General features: G+C 39.7%; 1 protein-coding gene across 4 annotated transcripts in view; it reads right to left on the bottom strand.

The window, feature by feature from the left end:
• The window catches only part of LOC135257063 (MAM domain-containing glycosylphosphatidylinositol anchor protein 2-like), a 139126-nt gene that overhangs the window by 69589 nt on the left and 42724 nt on the right, over positions 1–26813 (bottom strand). For all 4 annotated transcript variants that reach the window (XM_064339471.1, XM_064339472.1, XM_064339473.1 and 1 more), the window contains exons 4-6: positions 11113–11309; positions 9478–9610; positions 8761–9030 (exon numbers count right to left, since the gene is read on the bottom strand). In XM_064339471.1, coding sequence (XP_064195541.1) covers positions 8761–9030; positions 9478–9610; positions 11113–11309 — 600 coding nt within the window. The remainder of the gene's footprint in view (positions 1–8760; positions 9031–9477; positions 9611–11112; positions 11310–26813) is intronic.

The following is a 26813-nucleotide window of genomic DNA, read 5'->3' as shown; positions in this document are numbered from 1 at the left end:
AGAATAATGGGGGGATCCATAGAAATTAGGAAAAGGACATTTTCTGCAGGTATTGGAAGGTATTTTTCTGCACATACGGTTGTCAATATATGGAGTAGCTTTTAAGGGCAGGTTTCAGACCCTTGGAGTATTCAAGACCAGGCTTGACTGAGTCTTACAGTAGTTACTCTCTGAACAGTAGACAAAAGGACAGCATAGGGGAACTGGAAGTTTAAAGTGGTGAGAGAGCACAGAGACTCCTGTACACTCAACGTGAGTTACAGTACATAACACCTTCGTTTCTAAGACTCGCCATATATTTGAAATTCACCCATTTTTTGATAATTTTGAAACACAACTGCAGGACAGTTCCATTCACCGTCAGTTTGGGATTCAGGAGCGTGAAAACTAGCGTGCGTGTTGCCTGGAATATGTGCGGCCATTTCTTCTTCCTAATCTGCAATCTGACAGCTCAGCCACTGTTACTGCATCAGAGGACTGTGCAGTTGGAGCAAGAAGATCAGTAGCATCGCATCAAGCATAGCACTGTGTATTGCGAAGTGGAGTGGCAGTTATCTGCAAATTCTGCATCAGACCTGCAGCACAGAGGAGTACTGACAGCAATGTTCCCACACTGCCAGGTACTGTTTCTAGTTCAGAACATTTTTATAGCATTTTAAGCATTAAGTAGACATAAAAATGCAATTACATTACCCACACAAAATATTGTTAAATAAGACTAATGTTAATAACAAAATAGTTAGCAGCAGGGTAGGCCTTATACAAATTAAAGGGAAAACAGATTAACTCAAACGGAGTGAAATTACAAACTGTGTGAGTAAATTTGATTATGGTCAGTTCTTTAACAGTCTCCTTTGTCATTTTTTGTCTGTGGTTAGTGGTTCTTTCAGTTTCTTGCCCATAGAAAGAGAAGCATCTTTCTGCATCACTGAGTTGATTGGAGCATAAAAGCATATTTTTGCCATGGTTTTTTTACCTTCCTTGTTTGTTCGGAAACACAAAAATTCATGGAATTCAGGAGCAGTGTTCAGGGTCTAGTTTTATTGTCAAGCCTAAAGTGCCTTACATTTTTCTCCTTATAAGTATCATGTAGCACAATTGTCTATTAGAACAGTGGTCGAAAATGACACAAGAATTTGTCAACTTTTGGGGAATTGCTAGCCAAAATGCCACTTGCGACTGTCACAATTTTTTTTTCTTTAAACAGCATAGGACAACGAGAACCAAATTCTCTTTTACATGTTTGCCCTGTGAACAAAATATAGTTAGTAAATAACTCAGGGTATCAAAAATAAAATAAAGGTGTAAAATACAAAAAATATATAACTATTTTTTTAATATAATATACAATGTAATTATAAAATATAAAACAATTAAAAATATAAAATATAAACAATACAACAATATAGAAATAAAATTGTAAAACTACAAGGCAATAAATGAATCCAGTACTCCATTAAATATCACTTCTGGTAAGTGCAAGACACTATTAAATATGGCTTTATTAAAGTTCTGAACTCAGCCAGTAACCAAAGTGTTCAGTTTAAGATATTGCTGTAGTTAATTCCATTTAATTGGTGCATAGCAATTGAAAGCTTTTCTCCATAGGAGATTAAAAAGGAGGTGCCTCTAAGGTGAGCCATTCTTGGGATCTTGTATGGCAGACTCTCACTCAGTAGTAGTGATGAAAGATAAAATGGCAGTTTCTCTAACAAGGCCTTGTAAATAAAAAGCAGACAGTGATAATTTCTCCGGTCTGTGAGGGACGGCCAGCCAACATTCTGATACAAGTCGCAATGATGCGTCAAAAATGTATCTCCAGCAATGAATCTTAAGGAACTATGATACAGTGAAAGCTGACTGAACAATTTGCATTCTGTCAGCCCATGAAAAACATGCCTTGTTTCTATAGAGGAACCAAAGCTTATATTTTTGATTTTTTTTGTAAGCTCTTCAGTTACAGTATGCAGTGCAATTTGAATGAGAGTTCATCATCTACTCAAAAACCAGTATTTATAAGAGGATACACTTACAATCTGAGACGCACATAATGTCTTAATGAACCTGAACCTATAGTTTGTTTCATACTTCTAATGAATAGCATATATTTTGTCTTCTCTGTATTTAGTACTAATTTAAGACTGGAGAGAGCTAACTGTAAGGCCTGGGAATCTGACTGCAGATGGGATATAGCCAGGGCTATGGAATACAAAACTGTTTTGTCTGTATAAAAATTGAATTTTGAGTGCTTTATTGTTGAGCAGATTTTATTTATATTAATGGAAATATTGACCCTTGTGGAACTCCTTTATATACATTAAGGAAACCAGATATTAGGCCATCTACTGCCACTGCTGGTTATCTACCAGAGAGATAGTTCCTATACCATCTCAAGGCAGAGCAATCAAGACCAATTAACATCAGACTATCAAGGAGGAGCAACTGTACCAAATTATTAACTCAAGTCGATAAATAAAGCTGCACAATGCTGTTGGTTGTCAAGAGATGTAATAATGTCACGTAAAACTAATTTTGCGGCATAAGTTCTGCTGTGCTGTGGGTCTAAAATTTGACTGATATGCAATTAGAATAAAATGATCAGTTAAAAATGATCTCAGCTGGCCACTAAAAGACACTCCCATACCTTGGCTAAATGTATTAGCTTAGAGATCGACCTATAATTATTTCACTCACAGACACCCCCACCTTTATGTAATGGCAGCACTATCTGTTTTCCAGACTATACTAGGCACTGTACGTACATTCTCTGTTGATAAGATCAAGTTAAAAATATGTGTATGGGGATAAAAAAGGAAAAGCACGACTAACCTCAAAAGCATTAGACAGTCAGCAACCATAGATGTCCTAGTTTTAATGGATAATAGAAAATTCAGAACTTCAAACTCGCAAAAGAGGCTGAATGAGAATTTTAGCCCAACAGTGTTACCAATCATATCAGTGGGATTTGTATTTTGAGACAATGTTAGCATTACATATTAAACGAACAGCATTTGGCATTATGGCCTTTGAGAGTGTAATTGTCTGCAGTTTTTTGTTGAAATCAACCCTCAATATTAAATAGTCAATGATGATGCTATTCATGGCTGAGCTGTAACTTACATGTACAGTATTAAGGTACACAGCCTTGGTAAGAATAACTTACCGGATATAATCTATTTTTTGTGCAAAACAAATAAAATGTGCAAAAGATAATTGTGTGTGCCATCTGTTGACTCGTCTGTGACCATCTTTTCTTTATGCGAATCAGCAGACTGCAGCATGTACTTCTGCCAAAGTTGTTTTTGGGCAGTATCCCCATTTTTGGGGAATATCCCCAAAGGGGATTTCAATACTAATGCAAACTGAAATCATTTTGGGTTGCATGCCCTAGATAAACTGGGCATGCAACCCACCTATGTCCCTACCTATGAGCAAGATCAATTTACTTTGATTTAATTTGTGCATAGGGCCCCCATTTTACACAATTTTTTTCGCATATGTATGTGTGCAATTCAGGTTAAGCACCTCATGCAAACAGACATAATGAAACTGGCAACCTGGCTGCTTTGTTTTCATAACTCTGTGCCACTACCATAAGCCACTGCCCACTGTTCTCACTTCATTAACCGTCAGGATATACAGCAACAGCCAATTAGGGGGCAACATTTGTGCCTTTTATGAAGGAAGTTGGCTGCCTGTCTCAAACCTCCACCACTGACTGCTGTCCGTCCTCCAAGGGTTTGCTGACGCCCAGGGCCATGCCTTAACTCTAAAGGCCGGTGGGTCAGGGGCCTGGTTATGCCCAGAACTCCTCCCCCCTTCAGAAAGTGCTCCCTCACAGCTCATTAATGGAAACATTATTCACTGCTGGTCCATGAATTATTAAAGAGAAAATAGAAGAAAAAAAACTTTGATAATTTGATAATTTACATGCTGATTTACATACTTGGAGCAGGCTTTTTACAAGCCACATCAAGAGGGGTTTGTTTTTGTTACAGGGCCAAACACCAACAGCAGTGTAATGCAAGCTAAACCTACAAAGTGATCCTGTTTGTCCACTCTGGAACAGCATAGACCCTTGCAGTTGTGGCTCAAGCTGTGGGTTATCCAGCGTACTTTAAAATTTAGACAGAGAGGCTGGTATTCCCATTTGATCAATTTAGAAACATAAAGCTCTTACTCCTACAACTACACGAAGAGTTTTGCCTCCAAAGGTAGCAATTACAGTTTTTTATTTTACAGGTTTTTTATTTTATTTTACAGTACCTATTTTATTATCTTACAAGCTAGGTCAGTTCCTTTTTTTCTCCAAAAAAAAAAAGTAAAATCTTTAAGATAATGGGTGTTGGGGGAATGGGGATTTCAATCTCACTATTTTAGTATCTTGTGCCTTGTTCATGACCGTTGATCAGCCTTTTTCATCATTTGTACACAAAGAATAGTTTGTGGCTACACATATTAAGTTTGGGTGGCCGCTAATATTAATAAAAATTGACACACAGGAATGGAAAATATTTTATTGTAAGAATTACTTAAAATCATGTCGCTGGGAGGCTCATTTGGTTAAGGCATCACGGTGTGGTGCATGGAAGAGCTCCATGGTTTTGGATCAAATTTGGACCATGCCAGTGCTGACTTTGGCTGGTAGCTCCATAGGGCGATGAACAATTGGCAACGTCATTGCCCAGGGTATGGAAGGCTTCACTCTGTTCGGGTTCCACGTTTCATCACTATGTAGCGACCGCCGCTAGTCCGTTGAGCCCCATGGACTCCATTCTAAAGCCGCATATGAAAGGTCTTTCTCTGACTCCACTCTGTGTGACCTTAGCTGTGGGCTGCGGTGTGAGAAAATCAGCCGGTGAGACCACGTGTTTCAGAGGACTCGGCAGTGGGGTTTGCGCATGAATGCGGCTGCTGCAGTCGCAGATAATTAGACATTCCAAATTAGGGTGGGAATTGGATATGTACAGCCCTACGTTGGGTGCCAAATTTATGAAAAAAAAAAAAGAATTACTCAAAGTCAAGGACAAAACACAGCATGGATTAGGCTCACCACTTTTTTTTTTTTTTTTGGCTCAGGTGTGTCTTGGACTATATTGTCGGACCTCAGCGAGGCGGGAAAAAAAATGGCCCGCATCACAAAATTTGGGAGCGCTAACCAGCTCTTTTCATCCATAAAATGATGGTGATTGCGGCTGTGGCGTGCCAAGCGCATGCTGATGTCCTTGAAGGAAGGCTTAGCTGAGAGCTATCCCAGGCCAGGTGCAGCCTTGCCAGGAGAACAGCCATCTGCTCAGAGAGGACCTCAAACACACAGACCAGTGCCCTGGACAAAATAACTCCATGGGCAGGGGCTTACGCACATGCAGCAACGCCAACACTCTGAGCCGCAGGGTGCCCGAGATATAATTCAATCAATTATAATTCAGGGAATATAATATTACTGTCATTTTTTTGCTAGCACAGAACATTATCATAAGCATGAGAAAATATACAGCTGCTAAGTAGATTTTCTACAATTCTGGTAAATAAAAAAACAGTTAAGAGATGACAAATTAATTTTGTTTCATTGGTTTCATTTGATTACATAAAAAAATCATGAAAACAAGGTCAATGCCACATGTGTGCATAACAAATATAGTCTAAACTCTGAATCTACCACAGCTTAAAAACACATTTAGAGTACATTTAGAGTATATTGTTCATGATAAACCTGTATGTGGGCCCATGCAAGTGAGTTCTTTTATTATATTTTTACGATTTGTATTAAAACAGTAAGGACTGTTTATAGATAATGGTAGGAACAGTGTTTGCATCTCCAAATTTGTAGTAGCGATTCAGAGGTGGGGGACTGCTGTTGTATTTCTGCACAAGGTACTTAACATGAATTGCTTCAATAAATATCCAGCTATGTCAACAGATTGTTTGAATGTGTAAATCTTTCTGAATAAGTGTGTCTGCTAAATGCCTAAAATGTAAATACACAAAATGTAATAACTTTCTAATAATTCTTTTCTTGTAATGTGTTCGTAAATAAGTGTTATGTGTTAAAAAAACTCTAGTGTCTCCATATTCTGTTATTATATAATTATAATATTATAATTTAATCTTCTGATTAAAAAACACAATTTGAAGTTGTTGGTAGTCTCCTCAACTACTATAAATTATTCATATTAATTCAATAGCTGGAGCTCCATTACTGGAGGAAGCTTAATGCATCTCTGAGGTAGATAAATCAGAAGGGCGAAGCAATATTTAGCAAAAAGCCAGTTGAGACTGAAAAAAAAAAACATTTTTGCAAACAAATTGGGCTTCACTGACTGAAAACCTTCCAATAAATGTTAAGGAATTTACATTATTTTATGTTTCCTGACCACACATTGCTAGTTTTTCGAGTTGAAGAACATCAAAATAAAAACATTATCTACCAAATGGTCAAACACAAAGCTAATGCTTCCTTTCACAAAAGCAAGGCTGGTACTAAGACAATGTAAAAGGGAACACTAAGCTAAGAGTGCAAGCCTTTCCGAGGAGAATTCAGCTTTTTGAGTGCTGACGAGGTTAACCAGCCCTCGGGAAACTAGAAAACCCCTGTTTATTTTGAACTACCACTCTCCATGATGATCCAATTCAAGAGTCCATCAATTACTTTAAAGTGGTAGAATATCATTACCATACCTCCTGGGTTAAAAAAAGAAAAAAGCTTCAATGATGGTAAACAAGTTTAGCATAGAAGGACTTAAGAGCAAGGAGCTCCAACAATCTTTGAACTCATTTGAAATTGGTAAGGGAACTTCCTTCCAAAGAACAGTGTCCCCAAATTTCAGCTGAAGAGGTTTCTGTTATAATTACTGAACCTCCATTTTACATCATTAAACCAGGGGTCTGCAACATAATTTTCCAACAGGCACCAATTCATTCCAAGTCCAGAGAGAGGAGAGAGAGATATAAAACATACAGTATAACTGGGCTACAAATTCTAAGGTATAGTCTGAATGCCTAACATACACAGCCATGTTAATAGTGCTAGCTGCTGCAGATCAGTCCAATTGATCAATTAACATGCAAATTGTACACATTTAGGCAACAATTAAAATTCAGGTTTGATAATACTATGATTATGCAATTCAACTCTCATACTGAAATGACTTGTGACATTTCATAGGCGACTGAACAATACATACTTTGCCAGTCAAAACAGGTCTATTAACGTGTTTGGTAGGTACAACAAATTCATAAATTTAGATTAAAAAAAAGAACTCACCCAGAATTGTAAAAATGTGAGTTCACAATGAATACGAAGCATAGAGATGCACTTGCATTCAAAGTGCAAATAAAAATCTCTTCAAGAAAGAAGAAAAACTATAAAAAGAAAATCCATCTCTAGCGACCAAAATTGTCCATTGACAACAGAGGAGAGGTTTTGAATAGAATGTTTGATTGCAAAGCATTTAAAGCACACCAGTCATGTGTAAGAATATTTGGACAGCGTCCTACAGGGGGACCACAATTTTGTGGGGGAACCAAATTTGATTAAACATTTCATTTGACGGTGGAGGGTCGATGCACATTTGTATTCCAAATGCACTGTTTGGTTTCCCCTCTTTTTAGAACACTTGTTTGGTAGCGCTTTCAGGCTAATCAAGGGGAAAGTTGAGGCTCACTGTTTCCCAAGCAGCCATGCTCCCATTGACTTAGAAAATAATGTTTGTTCACAGCGGCTCTCTCTTCCTTTCAGCTGGCAGAGCAGCGGTACTGCAGCCTGTTCTCTTCCAAAGCAGCTGCGTCATTTTAAAATGATCCGCTCTTCCGGATCCTCTCAATCACATTTCTCTCTGAGCAGCCACCAGCCCATGTTTTAATTGTTTCAACGAGCTATTAATCACATTATCAACATGTGCACAGCCCTCTGTGTGAAACTCAACCACACGTTTGCACTCATGATGTACATGATTCAAAATTAAAGTGTTGGAGCATCTAGGTTAACGCTATTTATATGTAAAGTCCATTAAACATTTTATAGGTGTATTCTACCTGGTACAAGTTAAGATCAATACAAGAACAGTCACAATGAGAACAGATGCTTTTGGGGCAAGATCACAGTAATATTCTGTGTTTTGCAGCTATATTAGTCACCTCATGCGGCCATACAAATGGTCACAGGCACATCTCTGTGAACCATTGCTTTAGTTGAATGGGTTTATTAAGTAAGTATTCAAAACCTTGGTTCCTCACACACTTCTAACACTTCGGTGCAAAAATTATAATATTATTATTGCACATTATTAACACAGGCATGGGGTGACACATGCTGAAAAGGCCACTACGAAGCCCAGAGGAGAGAGAACACGCACCTTTCCTACGTGCACCAAAAGGTGCACATTTTTCACTGAGAGTACAAGCCCAGAGTTGTCCTTCCCTCAAGCAACACTCATAAGATTAATGGCAGCAGAAAACAGCTTTACCTGGCACTCAGGTACTCGCAAGCGCAGTTGCAGGATGAAAAAACCGGGCTCGTAAGAAGCAACAATAAATCTGCTTCAGTAGCAAAGGTAGCAATCCCTACTATTTTGAATATCGTATTTTTCACCGCACTTGGCTTTCGCCATGGTAACACAAAGGACTGGGCTGCTCTGTCCGAGTGGAGCCTCTCCCCAGCTCTGAAACCTTTTTAAAAGCTAAAGTAAGATTCCAGAGCTCAGGTGAAACCTTGGAGCATAATGACGTCTTTTGTCCACCGGAGGCACCGGGCTTTGTTACCTCTGACAATGACGGTGGCCGACTTCTTGGCAGGGTTGCCAACGTTGTTGTTGGCCACGCAGCTGTAGACGCCTGCGTCCTCTGTGACGACGGCCGGCAGGGTGAGGGTGCCCCCGTTGAGGACGGCCTTCGCCGGTAGGGTCTCGGCATTGGACACCCAGGTCAGGGTCGGCGTTGGCTCCCCACCAACCGTGACGCACACCAGGGTCACCGTGTGCCCGGGGTTCACCACGATGGGGTCTTCCACCTGGAGCTTAATGCTGGGTGATGCTGGAACAAAAACAAACAAACAAAAAAAGAATAGAAAAACACTAAGCTAACATTTACTTCGCAGCAGCACAGGAAGCAGTGGAGGCCAGAGGACATTAATCTAATGTTGTGAGCACCATAGACTCTGGGATTCTGCTGTCACAGTTCAAACACACCTCCAAGCACATTCAGTTGCTTTGGAGTCAAGTTTTACCCAGTAGAAAAAGTATAAAATTTGAAATAAGGACTTTGTCTGGTATACCTTATTCAACATTAGAGAAAAAATGCTCCACACTAAAATTCTCACGTACAGTATTTTGAATATACAGGGTTTGATTTCAATAACATATCCAAGCTGAGATTAAGTTTTTTTTTTTTTTAAATGAACAAAGCAAAACAATTTAAGAATGCCTCCTAGCAGTCCCACCTCCTCATCTGCCTCTTACTTGTGCACCTATGGAAGGTTACCTGTTCTGTTGGTGAGTCTGAAGAGGACATTCTTGTCTGGAATTCCACACACGTTCCGAACTGAGGCAATGCAGCTGTAGTTGGCATAGTCCTGAGGTCGAAGGTTCTTCAGCTTCAAGATCTTGGTCTCCCCCTGAACCACAGACCAACAACAAGAGCGCACTCTGCAATATTTCTGCCTACAGCATTCAATTTATATTGATTCAACATTCATCCTAAACTTTGATAACCCAATTAAAATTGTTTCATCAAAAATAGTGTGCAATAATACTGAATAATAATCTAAATTAACTGTAAAAGAGCGACAAACCCACCTTTGAAGGAAGAACCTCCAGCATAAATCATTGTCAGAGATAATCAAAATGGTAACAGTGATGGTGACAATGACAATGACTGCAGTGCTGGTGAAGTCATCATAGCCATAGAGTTACTACCATTACAAGTATAAACAGCTATGTAACAACACAGGGTAGGCGTGCACAAAGCCGTGACTAATATCTGAAAGTGATACTAGTAGGCAGACTTAAAGCAGTAAAGGAAAACCGACAGAGTTTACAACATACAAAGAAATAACAATACAAGGGTCATGTTAGGAAAGTCAGGTATAATTTTCCATAAACATGCATACTGAGAAAAGTGTCATTAACAATAAGCTACCTTTCTTTCTGTGATATACTTGCTGCTGTGCGACATATACAAATGCTGCTCTTGATACGCAGCATGTGACTCTAATTAGAGTTAGCAGGCGGAACTTGACATTCATTCCATTTAAACAGCATGCAAATGCACTGAGATTGGACTGGTCACTGCAGCACATATGGCATAAATTTACAAACAAAGTTCTGCCATTGCACTCGCTAAACTGCTAAAAGCCACATTAGGGTCACATGCCGTTGGTGTGCAAGCATACATGCCTGCAATTTAAGATTAAGTATCGACAGCCATTAATGGGGAGGTGTGTCAGAATCTGCCAGTGTACTGTTACTGCACATTGAAGCAGCTGCATGCTTAGTAACATGAGTAACTGAGTTATACTGCCCATGAGTACTGGCCAATCCCCTCTGGCGGAAATGGCAACACAACTTCACCGTAAGTGAACAGTAGAAACAGCACGGCAGGATTGCAACATTAATGTCCAAACTCATTTTAATCAGTTCCGCATCATCGAGGGAATTCTGCCCACTGCTCTTAAGGAGCCTTGATCAGCCAGCATGACTTTCCTCAGGGTATTCCGTGGGCGGAAAATCACTGCTCTCAGGCCTAGCGCACTGATCCTGACATGTGCATTCAAGAGGTCACGCCTGATAGGATGAGGGACCAGTCATTCAGGGCTCCTCTGGGGCATGTCCAGGAAATGTATATAATTACAGATATCCTACTCCTGAATTGCCACTATTTGGATCAGAGCATGTATTGCTTGATCTAACAGCAATATTGACCAAGAAGTTTTGTTTTTCCAAAGATTCTTAAAATATGTATGTAGTCAATGCAGCAGTACCATTAAACCATTTCTGATAAAGTTTTTCTTCCCTCCTTTCTCTGTGAAGTAGCCCAAGGCCAAACCGTTACCAAAAGCTTTTGTGCTGAGCCATGCGTGAAGATTTGGGGTGGGCTGAGCCAGACCTTGGCCCCTACCTGGGTGAAGAAGGGCTCGTAGATCTCCACGCCCTTGTCGGAGCCCTGGGACAGGACTTCGCGCCCCCGTCGCCAGCTGTAGCGGACTGGGGGGTTGGAGTTAGCCATGCAACGCAGGAACACTGTCCTCTCGTAATAGAATTGCTCCTTGGCCTCACCGATGCTCTGGTGCACCGTCACGATAGGGTCGTCCAAGTCTGGGGACGAATCGGAGGAGGGAATATAAGAACACAAACAAGAAATGCGGCCACCAGCCAAAGAGGACACAGTTCCCGCATCAACAGGAACACTGCAAGCCAATCAGGTTTAAACCCATTTCTATACGGATACAAACTATAATCAATAAGGACACAATCCATAATAAATAAAGATGCAACTGCCAGCTAACAAAGACATAATCCATAGCCATTAAGCCCCTCAGTGAGGATTTATGTTAATGATCCTTCTTCCCGTCACTGTTTATCTATCTGGTTCTTAGCGCTAAATTATTTATGCAGCTGGTTGACTCAGTGAAGTAGTAGTGGATGTTGAAAAAAAAAAAAAACACAGAATCAGAACTAAAACAGCCAGTTTGGTTCCATTTGTGTATGATAAGCAAGACTCGTTCAGACTCCACCAATTACTCCACAAAAAAATCAAGCGATCATACTGTGTGTTTCTAATGTGTTGCCTCGGCAACAGATGTTGGCATAATTAGAATAGCATAATTACCATGAATAAAGGGAACAGGCACTACACTACACTAATCAACCCGGGTTCCCTCATAATCAAAATAGCAGCAAAAACATATAAACAATGCGATTGCAGAATCATTTCAACACAGTAACTCCTCAGGAATGAAGTACTGTGAGCAGTCTCTCTCTCTGAGCAATTTTATCTTGGTCTGCTTGGTCTTATGTTTTTAATTTAATGACATATGTCTCTGGGAATGTATATGCACAGCCCGGGGGGTGGTGGTGGGGGGGGCGGGGGGGTCACAGATCACAGTCCGTAAATATCTCTGAATCAGACACACAATATGATCGATGCTGAGCAAGGGGAAGGACGGGCCATCGCCTACAAGATTATCATCCGAGTCACAGCGCAAATATCTGTGCTCATGAACATTAATTTGTGGTACTGAGCAGTTTGAACCATACTAAGGCACAGAATGAGAACACTGCTGCTATCCGAGCCAGTGCACTGAGAATGCACAGCCTTGACATAATGTTACAGTGATAAATAGCCTTGTTTTGCAATTGGCCAAGAATTAAAAAAGATACCTAGTCATTATATTTGAAAACTACTGCTATGGTTGTTATTATTATTAATTTTCATTACAGGCATTTAGCAGACGCCGTTATCCAGAGCTTGTTACATGCTGTTTACATTGCATCCATTTATACAACTGGATATATACTGAAGCAATGCAAAGTACCTTGCTTATTATTATTATCATTATTATTATTATTATTGGTAGTAGTAGTAGTAGTAGTAGTTGTAAAAGTAGTACTAGTAGTAGTAGTAGAGGTAGTAGCTGAGATCAAGAGAATTTAAAAATGGCATAAAATGGCAAGAGAAAATGTCTGGTGGACGATTTTGGGATGTCGTTTTAAAAGAAAAAATCTGGTTTTCATAATTTTCTGTTTAATAGAACCCCTGCCCTGTTTTTGTCATCTGCAGTTTGAGAGATCACTAGTAGATAATTAAAAGGATTTCCAGCTAATCACATTATACAGGAGATGCATTTCATACAGTCCCTGGAAGATGAAAAGTAAAGCTTGTGCAAATGCTGTTCATTACAACTCTTTCTGATGTTATTTAACTTTGTCTTAAAGAATAGCTTCTCGTGTCCCCGGAGTATCGACGTTCTGACCATTTTGTGGACTAGATAGGATTACGATTTAATGCAAGTAAATGCTGATTTAAATAAACCTATGTCCAGACAAGCATATTGTTGAGTCAAATAACCTGTTCTTAGCTCAAATCCAACATAATCACAAGGTCGCAGTAAGACTACTGTTAATGACCCAACGGCACCTACAGATCCGTTTCAGTCGTGTGCTACTACACTGTGTTATTTTTGCAAAATAAAAGACCCACAATGACAATATATGCTAAGGTTGCAGCCTGAACAAACAGTTCAAAAGCATTACGAATGCAATCTCCCTCTATTTACAATACATTTACCTTATATTTTCACAAACCTTCAAATAAAGAAAGTACTGCCAGGCTAAGTGTTGTTTAAGTCAGCTAAAGTAACTCTTTGTGCAGTACCACTCCAAGAGAGTGGTACTGTACAAAGAAAAGATACAACTGAAAGCTGCATGGAGCTGATGATGCAAATAGCACTCAACATGAATTTCCTCTGGTTGTGATTCATACTCTTCACCACTCTTTGTATTGGTGGTTTTGAAAAACATATCCAGGAACCGCTGATGAATACAGACTCTTGGTCACCCTGGTGTAAATTCCAGCTTGGTTCCAGTCTGTTTTTAAGCTGGTCCAACTGGTTTGAAGCCGGCTGTCAGGCTTGCAACGAGATGGTTGAGATAGCAGCCATGCTGGCCAGACCTCATCCAGCTGGTGGGCCCGCATGGTGCACATAACAGACCAGCACCAAATTCCAGATGGTATCCAGGTGGAGCAGTAGCTGCTCCCAGCTAGATTCCATCTTAGGCTGCTAGCTGGCATTCCCACCAGGGCAAGCATTTTCAATGCCCATACATTTTCAAATTTCTATACATATTCGATTGTCATACATTTCAACATACTACATAACAGCTGTGAAAACAAGAATACATCACATCTGAAAATCATCATAGAATGATTGGTTTTCTAAATTAGTGAAGCTGAACCCCTAAAGATGTGCAATCTGTACGTACTGCAGGGCACATAAGCTTTTTTACTGGTCATGCTTTTAAATGTATGTTCAATACATTTTTTATGGCACAGGCTATTTATGCTTTGCATGTGCAGTACACAGAAAGGGCAATGTATGCCTGAGCTCACAAAGATAAATATAAGGAAAAAACAGATTGGATTATAATCAACAAGGAATGAGTCAGTTCAGATCTACCCTTAATATACCAGGACTGATGTTTTTTCTCTAGTGCCATGCCCCGCAACACAGCAAATTTCAGTTGTGTCAGTTGATTCTCGTGCACGAATGACACCAAGGTAGATGGACTATGGTTGAATTCCTCATCCTTGCAATGAACTAACAACAGGGATTCGTCAGTACTGCAGAGCAGGGGTTAGAAATAGCAATGTGCAGTAAGGATGGAATTTGTAGTACAATATATTTTTTAACAATAAGTAATACATTTAGATTTTACAATGAGAAATAACAGAGCAGCATTTTGAAGTTGTAATGAGTCATTTGTGATCAAGATTTGTTATGTATAATGAGTTGATGTGTTGAATTAGTTGAATGAGTAATCAGGTTAAGATTTGTAGATGGTTCTGGATTAGTAATGAGTTTATGATTTACAGTACATTTTGGAATGCCAATGAGTGATGAGATCATGATGTCCTAGATCCAAAGGAAATAAACACTGATAGGCTGACTGGACTGCCTTGACTGAAATGGACAACCAGCAGGTTAATACACTAACTCAGTTACTAGTTATTTGAGGTGGTCAACAGTGCTGAATAATTCAAGTCTGGGCTACAGCAAAATGAACTGGAGTAAGATCTGATGTAACTGTCGATCATTTCAGGGTTGTTCTTCTCAAGCCTTCACTACAGTACCAATGGCTGCATTATCTAATTATATCCCCGCACTAGTCAAAGGGGGAGCAGACATAAGTGGTATGCAAGTACATGGCAAAAAGATTAAAATGTGCGGCAATTTTACGGCATAATGAAAAGTGTACCTGCATACGTAAGTGCCCCATTATGACAAAAAATTGTTTCGCATTTGAATCTTTTCGCCTTGCATGCGTACTTGCTTACCATTTATGTCAGCCCCTCTTCCTTATGACCGGCGTACCATCTCGTTCTACCATTAAATTGAAGAAAACAAAACCCTGGAAAAGTGAATGGTTGGCCATGTCACTTACAAGCCAGACCTTCAATAGTTGTTGATGTTATTGTCCTTTGCAAGTTGAATTAAGCACTTTTTTATTTTTGAAATGCCAAACTCGTTCCCGTAAATCCCAGTAGATGACAACTGGGTTCTACTGAGCCATTTAACATAAGTGTTTGGCTCTAGAAGGCAAGGGAAGCATGCTGCTGGTGCATTTACCCACCCCTCCAAACTGGGATCATCCCAGGGCAATTATTTCCAACTGGCTTATATGCACATGTGCTCACCTTCATTTGCCAAACACAAAAATGATTATTTTCCAAATATTTCACAGAAAAGCACAGAGTGAAATATCTGTACATCAAACTGCCCACTGCACTACTCTGTATGCATAGAGTAATCTCCCTGCGAAAAAAAAAAAAAAAAAAAAAACTGTTCATGAACTCAATGATGTAGAAACAGATAGGGGATCTGATGATTCATTTGGATATCTAAATGACGAAAACTCACATATGCATGCATATATGCACACATATACACATGAATGTGTGCACACACACACACGCACACACATGCACACACACACACACACACACGCGCGAACATGCGCACACACACACATGCACTCCATCACTTTTAAGACTGCATGTGACCTCAGTCAGAGCAAAAACGAAACAGTAATTAAATTGTTGTCCATGAGTGGTGGAAACAGCCCTAGATACTGTCACAGTAGAAGAGTGTCTGCTTATTTCTTTTCACAATACATATACTGTAACAGTGGATGTTCAAATGTGAGCTGTCCACACACGGATATTACTCAGTTAAAGGAAATTCACTCTCATGTACAGTTTTCTTTTTTACAATTGCTTTGGTTTTTCAAGAACATGCAAAGCTTAAACCAAGGTTAAAACTCAAAATTAAAGACATTGTCTTGTGTAGGTGGGCTTTTATAAATGAGGTAAATACAGTAATATTCAACATATTTTTAAATATTCCATTAAAATGACATTATGTATTGATAGATAAATCAACTGAGCAATGAAAGCAGGGATCAAGGGAAGTTGGGATCTATCAAGCAAATTACACTGTCAGTTTTCACAGACCATGATTGACAGCAGTATTCCCACACTTCTACATTTTCAGTGCATTGAACCACAGAAGTGCTAAATACATTTTTATAGTGTTGAGCAGTAGTGCTTTATTCTAAGCAAAGTTAAGTAGGTCTATGCATAAAAAGTGCAATCATATTGCCTGCACAAAAGTGGTTAAATAAGACTATTCATAACAATGGAATAGTTTGCAGCAGTGTAAGCTTAACAACGAAAGCCTAAAACAGATTAACTGAAATGAAATAAAAATGTAAGGTTTAAACTCCTTGTGATTTTTTTTGTTTCACCTCTGAGTATCAATGCAGTGGTTCATTCATGTGCCACTTATTTGATTGAAAGAGCTGTGTGATTTCTGGACTGCATGTCATCAGTTTCTTAGCAACCTTTTGAATATTTTAATACAATGGGAATGTGTGACTGCCCTTTGTGTCTATTGAGCCAGTGTTTGGTATTCATTTCTCAGTTGTTCAACCTTTATGAATGTTTATTGTATTCTGATCATCTACTCTCAATCCAGCAGGTCGTGTACTTTTGACATGCCCCATAAACAATTTTAGTGGTTCCCCTAAACCCTTGTCGCATTTCAGCTTCTGCAGCAGCATTCTGTGTGATGTCCATTTCCAGGTTCACAAATCTGGAATAGAAATGGAAGTACTGGGAGTGGAACTATGCTGCAGCATGCCAACTGACCTATCTTGATTTGTGAGGATTCATGTTAAAGTCACAAAGCGCAACTGTGCACTTGGACAATACTTCAAAGTCTTTTTGACTACGAGGAATTTCTCAAGGAATTTAGGGAATTTGCTAGCCCATGTATGTGCACCACAATGTGAGCATGGTTAAATGAACTGCATTTTGTTTCAAGCCTTTGACCGTTTCATTGTATGCCTTATGCAAGACAAATGTTGTTCCATTGTTGTAATCAACCTAAAAACCTCAATAAGCATTGTTTGATGCAATCCGCGACTAAGTTGTAATTTTTGGCATAAAGGTCCAAGGTGTCGATAACAATACCCTTTAAATTGTATGCATACAATTGCAACTGATTTTCATTGTAGATCAAATAAAATGTGCAAAACATAACTCTGTGCCATCTGTTGACTAACTTTTCAAATGCACTCAAAAATGCATCCATGAAAGCTTGGATGACATCTGTCAGCTGTTTAATTCTGTTTTCCATGCGTTGTTTATTTCAAACCACGAATGATAATATTAAATTATTTTTCTATCGTTGAATACCAGTCTATTTTTTGTGTATGTACAGTATGGCTTAATTGAAAACTAATAATAAATATTATGATAAATACAAAATGAAAAAAAAAAGACTCCATCAGTGTGAACTGTACCAGGATACTACAGCTGGTAGCTCAGAATTTTATGTGTTTAAAACTTGTCCATATCACGCTCCTTCTTTTACACGGTGTATTACATCTACTAATAGTAGATGTAATTGTTTTTTTATGAGGGTTACAATTGATCACTAAATTGTATAATTATGTGATTGCAACAATCCAATGGCAACAGTGCCCTATGGGAATTTTAATACTAATGCAAATTAAAGTTGTTTGGAGTTACATGGCCTAGTCAATACAACAGCGAAAATGGACCTGCCGAAGTCTCTAATCTGTCCTTTCCAACACATAAAGAACTGCACTCCCAATGGATTCATACAGTCGGGAGAATGCAATTGCAGAGGTATTCATATCTACGCTCCTATCTAAGCTTTTCACCTCAGGCTGCCTTGGAGACTGCAAAAGATTTTGCAGAGAAATTAACCTAAGTCACAGAAGATAGCGTGCGCTTGGAGAAGCAATCGGATAGCTGGAGCTTGGGACTGTGCTCAATCTATTTTCCCACACCATCTAGCACCAACCCTGCATCCTGCAAGAGCAAGATGAAAACTAATATTAACTTGCTACAATCTTACGATTTTTTTCTGTATGTAGCAAAACATTATTTTGATCAGACCTGCCACAATCTCACAAGGAGAGAAACGAGAAAATCAGAGATCACAGAGCCAATGTTTCATTGTTGGTGAAAATCTGTTGCCTAATGCTGAACCGTGGCTTGGTGGTTGATGAATGATACAGAACACTATTTCAGAATTCCGAATATTTACATAAAATACCATGAATATTTTGCTGCAATTTAGATGACATGATTTGAATGAATGAAGTCTGCATACATCACATATATTTCGATTATTTTGTGTTCAGTACCAATTTTTTAACCCTTTGATATACATGGTCAAACTGGCGTGTCACCTGTTAACTAGTGCCTCATGGTGTCACACCACGGTGATTTTAATATACTCAAAAATGTAGTTTCAACAAGTCAGTAATGACCCAGTCTGAGCAGTGAAAATGGACAGTGTCGTTTATGTAAGTCCGCTTGGATTACGGCATCTGCCAGGCAAACAGATAATAGCAGAATCTGCCCTCTTATCACCGGTCACACATGAAGCACTGTGTCTGAGATACAGCGTTCTCCATGAAATCACTCACACACTTTACTATAGAGCTACCATAAGCTTCTCTTCCTCGATTTAGGCCGTATCAGCACATATTTCAAGCCGTGGAATGATATCAGTGGGCCCACAAAGTGCTCATTCTCGGACCAGTGCAGCAGTCACTGTAGATAAGCATGCCAAAGGGACACAGCGGCATCTCCTTCTAACCGATTATGTAAAGGGAAGGATTTTTTTTTCCCAAGCTCCAGCCTTGCTTTTTTTAAATGTACCATTTCTAGCCATTCATTGAAATCAAAGTGTGTTGAAATCAATCACAATTTTTCTCTGCAGGTACTGTTGATTTCTAAATCACTGTGGCTGGATTGGGAGTGCAGCGGTAAGGTTTTGGGAGGCGGATAAGGGGGGAGGGGGGGGGGGGGGATTGGAGGTACTGTGGAGGATTAAAAATTTGTAGTTGAGGTATAAAGGGCCCCAAATGGCACCTGTGTCATTTCACTTGATTGGAAAGCTCTTAACCCTGTTCTTATGATAAGAGCCAAATCATTTCCTCTACATTTTCTTCAGGGAAACTGCAGCTGAACACTTTGACAGCTTTTGCTGCAATACAGCCTCCCAGCATGAGTTCCACTATTTTGCACAGATACTCAATCTGGCAATTGACTCAAAGGAGCATAACTACTATTTTGAACTATTTTTAGCGTTGGAAGTTGTCACCGTAGTACAACGACTCCTCACAGTGTCAGCAGTTGTGGTGGTGATGTATTGGTGGTGTCAGTACAGTGAAAGCTGAATTCGTACGACAGCAGCTACTCTCTGTAGCTGCAGATTACAATGTCATTTGTTTGAAAGGCATTGCATCATTTTATTAGAGTCCATTAATACAGTTCTGTTTCAACAGGGTGATAGGGGTGAAGGACTTTCCGTGGGCAAATTCAGGTAACATATAGGGCACAACGATACCATTTTGCATCCTCTTTGCATCCTCATCCTGTGCAGCCATGGTACAGTGGAAGTCCCCTACCTCCTATTTGGTGTTCTACCCTCCTGATCACCCCCCCTCCCTTCAGCTCAAGCCAGGAGCCCGGCCTACTCTGCTACCCTGCACTGCCGCCTCAATCCCACAGTCCCGCTTCCCCCCCCAATTTTCTGCTTTCGCTTCGCCATCGACACCGCGCGTCATTTTTTAAAGACGTTTTTCTCGATCACGTTGTCACAAGTGGCGGGAGGTGATCAGCGGCAGGCACGGCGAGGTGATCAGCGGCAGGCACGATCAGCGGCGGTCTTCCCTCGGCGAATCGCCGAACGAGGGAGTAACGAGGCCTCGGTCCCGGAGTCGGCAGTAATGACTCTCTCTCTCTCTCTCTCTCTCTCTCTCTCACTCTCTCTCTCTCTCCGGTCGTCTCCCAGGAACAATGTTGTCTGCCAGAGTCCATATCCCATCCTATTTATCTCAGCGATAAACAAACCCGTGGAAGCACTCCCTCGTAAGCATCCGAGAGAGAAAAAAGCAACACTCTTATTTCACAGCATCTGGCAGGGCCCGGACGATGTCTAATGAAACTGATGCCTTCTTGATCTTGTCTCTGCCTTCCTTTCTCAGTTCTTCTTATTCCTTCTATCATTTGTATTGCCCTTATTTTAGGCGTCCTCTTTTTCCGCATTCCTCCCCATTCTTTTTTTTTCTCATTTCTTAGCCTCCCGTTAGAATTGCTTTCCCCGTTCTCTCATTCTTTCCTTGTTTCTCGCTCGCTGTTTTTACTTACTTTTTCGCCCTTAATTCTCACTGTCCTCGTTTGCTTTTCTCATTTTCTCTCTCCTTCACTCTCCTTTTGCTTTCTTTGCTATCTCTTCCTGTGTGTCTTTCACATTTTCTTGTATTGTTTCCTCATTTTTATTTTCGCTTTCATTCTATTCGCTGTCTCTTTCCTCCTTCCTCACTGTTCCCGTTTTCTCATTCCCTCACTATCATTGTCTGTTTGCCCATTCTCTTTATCACTCTTTCTCTCTCATTCTTGCCTTTGTTTTGTTTTCTTTCTCTCATGAACTATGTATTTTAGATCCCATATCCTCGGATTTCTCGTTGCCTCATTTTGAGAATTCCATCATGGCTTCAGATATATTTTATAAGGCATTCCTCTGATCTGAGCCCAAACTGTAGCCACAGAGACGCTCCTCATTGATTTCCACTTGCAACAGAGCTCCAATGTGAACAACTCTAGGTTCAAAGTTTGTGCGATGAATCAAACTGGCATGCATAATTCTTACTTGCAATGTTTATGTACAAAACATCACGCTACATTACATTACAATCATTTGAAAGATGCTCTTATCCAGAGCGATGAACAGTAGGGAAGAACATCAGTGTTACTCTCAGGAATACCAAAATGCGGCATTACCAAGAGGGCGCAGAGGCCCATTTATAATCCTTAAGTGGAATATTAATCTAACAAACAATTTGTATTGTAACAAATCAAAGTATGACACCATAAATAATCTTCGCACTGATTTCACTATAGAAGTATCCAAAAGGAAATTCAAGGAAAGAAAGAGAGAAAAAAAGGATATTAAAATGGGGTCAGGGGAACCATGGTGAAATGCAAATGCAACAGTGGCTCACTTGTCAGATTCTGTGTATATAGCGACCTCATTTCAGAAGAATGTTCTGAAATATACAAGCATATCACTAAATCAGTTCTATAAATATTATAGAGTTATGTCTCATCTTAACCAACCATCTTTCTCAAATGAGAATGCTATGCACCACAACTGAACTGAGGAGTATATTCCTATACCAATATACAGCTTGGTACCTCAATGGTAGATTGCAACACTGGTCAGTATGGGGTCTCTTGTTTGTGGTTATTCAGGGCTGCCCAATCCTGCTTCTTAAGATCTATTGCCCTGTAGGACAACCCTAATTTGGTACAGTTAATTGTAATAGTTTGAAGTTCAAGGAGATCTCTAACTGTTGAATGAGGTGTGCTTTGTTAGGGCTGGAATGAAAACCTATAGGACAGTAGATCTCCAGTAACAGTGTTGAACTAATGTAACAGAATCAACCAATTAGAACAACAGTATTTGTTGTAGCCACGTTGATATGTCACTACTTGTCTATGAGCAGTAATGTGCGATAGCTTTAAAAAAAAAAAAAAGGATTCTCAAAAACTGTTAAGTCAACCAGAAGGATTTAGACCTGCGTCTGCTACACATCAGTTGAGAGGATTAGCCTGCTGAACCAGTCCAGGCCGAAATGCACAAGTGTGGTTTGCATTACAAGCAGAGTCTCTAACATGTTCTTGCCACCCTAATTACCATTTTTCAACACAAGAGAGCCGCTGCTGTATTTTCAATCTGGTTGTGTCCATGACACTCAACCAAACAAGCAAGCCATCGCCATGTCGGCCAGGGCTGAGACTTGCAATATTGCCACAACACAGCAGTGCCTGGTTTGGAAAAGTCATTTCAAAAGGTTATTCATTTGAGGCCTACTGATATATACTGTATTGAGACAGGCTTTGAGGCCAATATAAATTGGCAAATTCAGAACAGCGAATGTCAATTTTTGTCATGAAGAACAATAAATCTTGTTTTATACAGATTTAGGCACATTACAGTATTACTGTTTGTGTCTTTCGTGGATCCCGAGTGACTCCATGAAGTTCCGTTGTACAGTATAAATCCAACTGGATATGATAAATGTTGCAAAACATCATGAAATGCTTACTGTACATAATTTCAATACTTAATTACAAATGCAGGTTGCAATCGTTAAACTAGATAAACTTGATGATAGCAAATGTAACTTTCATTCTGTTTTGATTCAAATTATATTTTTCAGGGTAGCATTGCGTGATAATGATCAGTTTATTTTAAAATGCAGCAATTATTACATTTCAATAGAGAAAATATATAATGTTCTGGTGCTATTTTGCATGAAGTGTCTACTTCATTTGACACAGATATTTAAATTTTGCTTTAAGCTAATTGAAAAATAAGTCAAAGCAATCATTAAAACTATATTTCAAAGCAACAAACCTGAACCTTTATGAGAAGTTAATTTTTAAAACAGCAGTTTAAATGCCTCACACTCTAAAACCTACACATTTACAAACTGCTTCCAACCTGTTTAATGTATAGTTTAAATGTCATATTCAACCAGCTATCACCTTTAATCTTGCTTTATCTATTTTCTTAATATATAAACCAGTATAAACAGGTCCTGAAAATAAAAGGTAAACACAAAAAAACTGTTACATGAATAAACCCAAAACATCTACAGCGGAACAAATCTTGGTCTCGGTACTAAATCTGATGAATTAATTGAATACCAAAGTGCTGCAGAGTTCAGAAGTGTGGGCTAGCACAAGCAAGTCCTCTTCAGAAAGGGACATCAGCACCCTGGAGCTTGCATTAGCGTGCACTTTGTTCCCTTTGGTGTGTGACTCAGCAAGCTAAACTCATCTCTTGTGGTGCCTCATAGACAAAGATAGAGTCACAATGTAAACACCACACAAATAGCTTTGCTGGTTTGGCAGTTTACCCAGTGATGGTGACATGCACATGTCAAGAATTTGACAAGTAAACAGTCCTTTAGATCAACATCTAAGCACTGAAATCTGCCCTGTAAACTGGACATGAAGAAGCCACCCCATACATTTACACAACAAAATATATTAAAAATGTGTTGATTCCAATTTAAACTTGGCCAGGGAGGGGGCGTATCTTTGCCTTGAATCTACAATTATTAAGGTGAGCTCATTGAATGGTCACTCAGTGGTGTGGACAGAATCTAATTTAGTGTGTTGTAAATGCATGAAATGTTACTTACTGACAACTGGCAAGGAAGTCAAGCTTAGCGTTGTGAAGAAATGAAGGAAGAAGAGTGCTGCTGGGACCTCCCCTTGTCACAAACTCTCCAGATTCCCTTTATTTAACCTTCTTAAAAAGCACTGTGTAATTGTTATGGATTATAAATATATGTATATAAATATAAAATAAAAAAGTGACAGACACATTCTCTGAATTTCCCATTGTCTGTGTGGTTGCACTGTTGTGGTTCTGTGTATTCAGAATGGAAGTGATTTTCATGCTTTTCAAACCCATAACCAACAGTGCAAAGAAAACAGCTTCAGCTTCAGCCTGTGTGCTCCTACATGGATTATAATAGTGCAAGCAGCATCACCACTGGTCACATGACCGTTGAATCATGTGGATTCTTCCAAATCATATATGTTGATATGATTCAAATTGCAAATCATTGTACCGTAAATTTTATTACTAGTTTGCACATGCAAATTAATGTAAATGTAAAATACTTTGGTCCAGATGTACGTACATATAACTCGTAGCGTACTGACAAGGATATATTGGTGCATACGCAGTCTGCATGAAATAAACATGTAGTAAGGCTGCAGCTAATTATGCAGTCAGCGGATGGGACTGCCTACAAATCGCATTTTGCGTATGAATCAGAGCTTGAAATGCGCAGTTCAAAAACCTCCTGTTCAGTGCGTGCAATATTTTCACTGCATGAGGGAAAATAGATGTGTCTTCTGGTGCCATGTACAGGAACGTATCCAGCACCACGGACAGCACAGGAAGAAAAAGGGAACTGTAATATCCCAGCAGTGGCGGCAACTGTCGATTGAATTAATCCAGATGTGAGATGTTGCAAGGAACTTGACTATTGCCAGGATGGAATGGGAACGTCGTGTGGGAGGTTCTAGGTCATCTTTTATTTCTCCCAACAGATTATTAATTATTTCTATGGCAGGGTGTTCGTCACAGAAGTCGCAGGTGTCACGGATTCAATGGTTTTGTATCTTTTTTTGGCAAGTTTTTTAGTGCTTTCCGTGATTTTTCAGCAATTCTGGATGGTAATTATAACGCAGCCTGCAGTCAGTTGTTGTAATCAAATGTTGGATGTCCCCTGTCAACAATCTTGATGCTGCTCACTCCTGTAGCTACGGTAACTTACTAAAAAGTAGCGCACAGCAATCCTGCTTTATATTTTAAAAATGTAATTTGAGCATTCTGTTTCTAACAATGTTCTGTCAAAGGCAAAAAAGCACGCTCATTCCATGATGAACAACAGTGATTAAATAGTGATTTAAACTTTGAGCGCTTGTTACTGTCGCTACAGTTGCACATGATATTTCAATCATGTGCTGCACATGAGATCTATTGGTAAATGTAATCAATTATTTTTTTATTGATTGCTGGCTTTTTTCAGTTTTCTGAGATTTTTAACAATTTTTCCATGAGTGCTCAGTGACTTTAGCAAATCTTTTCCATGACCCATTCTTAATTATTGTGTGGCTGCTTAAACTTAAACTTAAAATTTACGTATGTATAAAGGAGAGAAGCATACTTTGCGATGATTCACGTAGATGACGCAGATGCCCCATGTGCCTGTTTATACACAAGACGCATGTTTCTGGGACAAAATGCGTCATATCTGTGCCTGAAACTAGTCGCAAAAGGCTTAGTAAATCTGGCCCTTTGTTTTTAATTGCAGTATGAATTCACTATCAGCAGAAGGCATTCCAGATTGTGTTTGCTGTCTATGAAATGTTAAGGCAACAACTGGGAGGGGCAGACAAACTGGCCCAGCTGAGACAATAATTACATAAATGAGGCTCAGGTGGTTGTGCACATATGGGCACGCAGGCACACACAGACACACACACACACACACACAATCACTTACATGAAAGCATAAACATGCACAGGCACATGTAGGGGTGCACACACGTGCACACTCATGCTTACAACTACACATGCACATGAATGCACACATACACTCACATGCGTGCACACACACACACACACACACGACTGCCCTCTTGAAAAGCAATAGACTTCATCAATGGATCCAAAAATATTGTTTGTTTATACGTTTGCTAACTTCCTGTGCTTTTCATAAATCACATGCATACATGCAAAGTTGACGTCAGTGGGTTTGGCTGGGAAAACAAATTAAAAGGCTTCAACAGTTTCCACGGTGATTTAAAATATGCAAGTCTTATGTATCTCCAGCCCCACAGAGTACAGGAGTGAGAAGTTATTACCATTAATTATAGTGGGCTGCCGGCGTCTGTGCCCACTTCTGAGAATCGTCTGTGCAATTAAAGGTTTCAAATCCACCTGTGCTGTGTATCCTGGGAATTGGCTTCTTCCTTCCTCTGCCAGCTAGTTCCATTCATTAATCACACATCCTCTCCAATCCCTTCTTCCATGAGCTCTACTTCTAAAATGCAGTGGGGGGCCAGCAATAAAACTATAGTATCATCATAAATTCAAAACCTTTTTTACCTAACCTGACAATTCGTAGTGAAATATACCCTTATTGCACTTACCAATTTACACTTCCTGTATGGAACTTTATGAGTTCAGTACTTAACCTCAATTATTACTGGAAATGGCCAGTAAAATTACATTGTAAAAAAGGCTGCACATGTTGCCTAGGAAACTGTTGTCAGATAAGCAAATAAATAAGGGACATTTAATGTAATGGGAGCTGAACCAAAGAAGAAATTCTGAGAACCGAAATGAATGAAAAAAACACACTCATAAGCTTGAATCGGAAATGCCACGCTTCCTGGTCACATGCAATAAAGAGCAGCAGAATTGTGGGTAGAATTTTGTATTGAAATGCAAGATGGGTCGTTCATCGGGGCTGTGGCATATTGCTCCTGTGTCTTTTTCTTCTGGTGGGGAAGGTGAAAACTCAGATGTAATGAACATCAGGTCCAAATTAAAGGTTTTCCACCGGCCATCTACAAAGTGTGCCACCTCTGCGCTAATGGTCTCACCCATTTCACTTCAACACGTTCGGTTTAGCCGGCCATGCTCGGCTTTGTGTCCCCCTCAGCTGCAAAGACCCCTCAGTGGCAGTGACCTCTGCCCCCTGTCCATCTACCCACCCTGGTCTCTCTCTCTCTCTCTCTCTCTCTCCCAGTTAGTCTGTTCCTATCTATGTCTGAAGGAGCAACCTTTGTTGGCATGATTGGAGTCATTTGGTGTCGTGTAAAACCACTGCTTTCTTGTGCTCTCTTCTGCTCTCTCTCTCCCCCTCCTTGTCCCTCTCACCTTCTCAGGGCTTATGACTCTA

The sequence above is a fragment of the Anguilla rostrata genome, chromosome 6 (genome assembly GCF_018555375.3).
Source record: "Anguilla rostrata isolate EN2019 chromosome 6, ASM1855537v3, whole genome shotgun sequence".
Lineage (NCBI taxonomy): Eukaryota > Metazoa > Chordata > Actinopteri > Anguilliformes > Anguillidae > Anguilla > Anguilla rostrata.
Note: the sequence above shows the minus strand (reverse complement) of the source record. Positions and strands in the feature narration are given on the sequence as shown.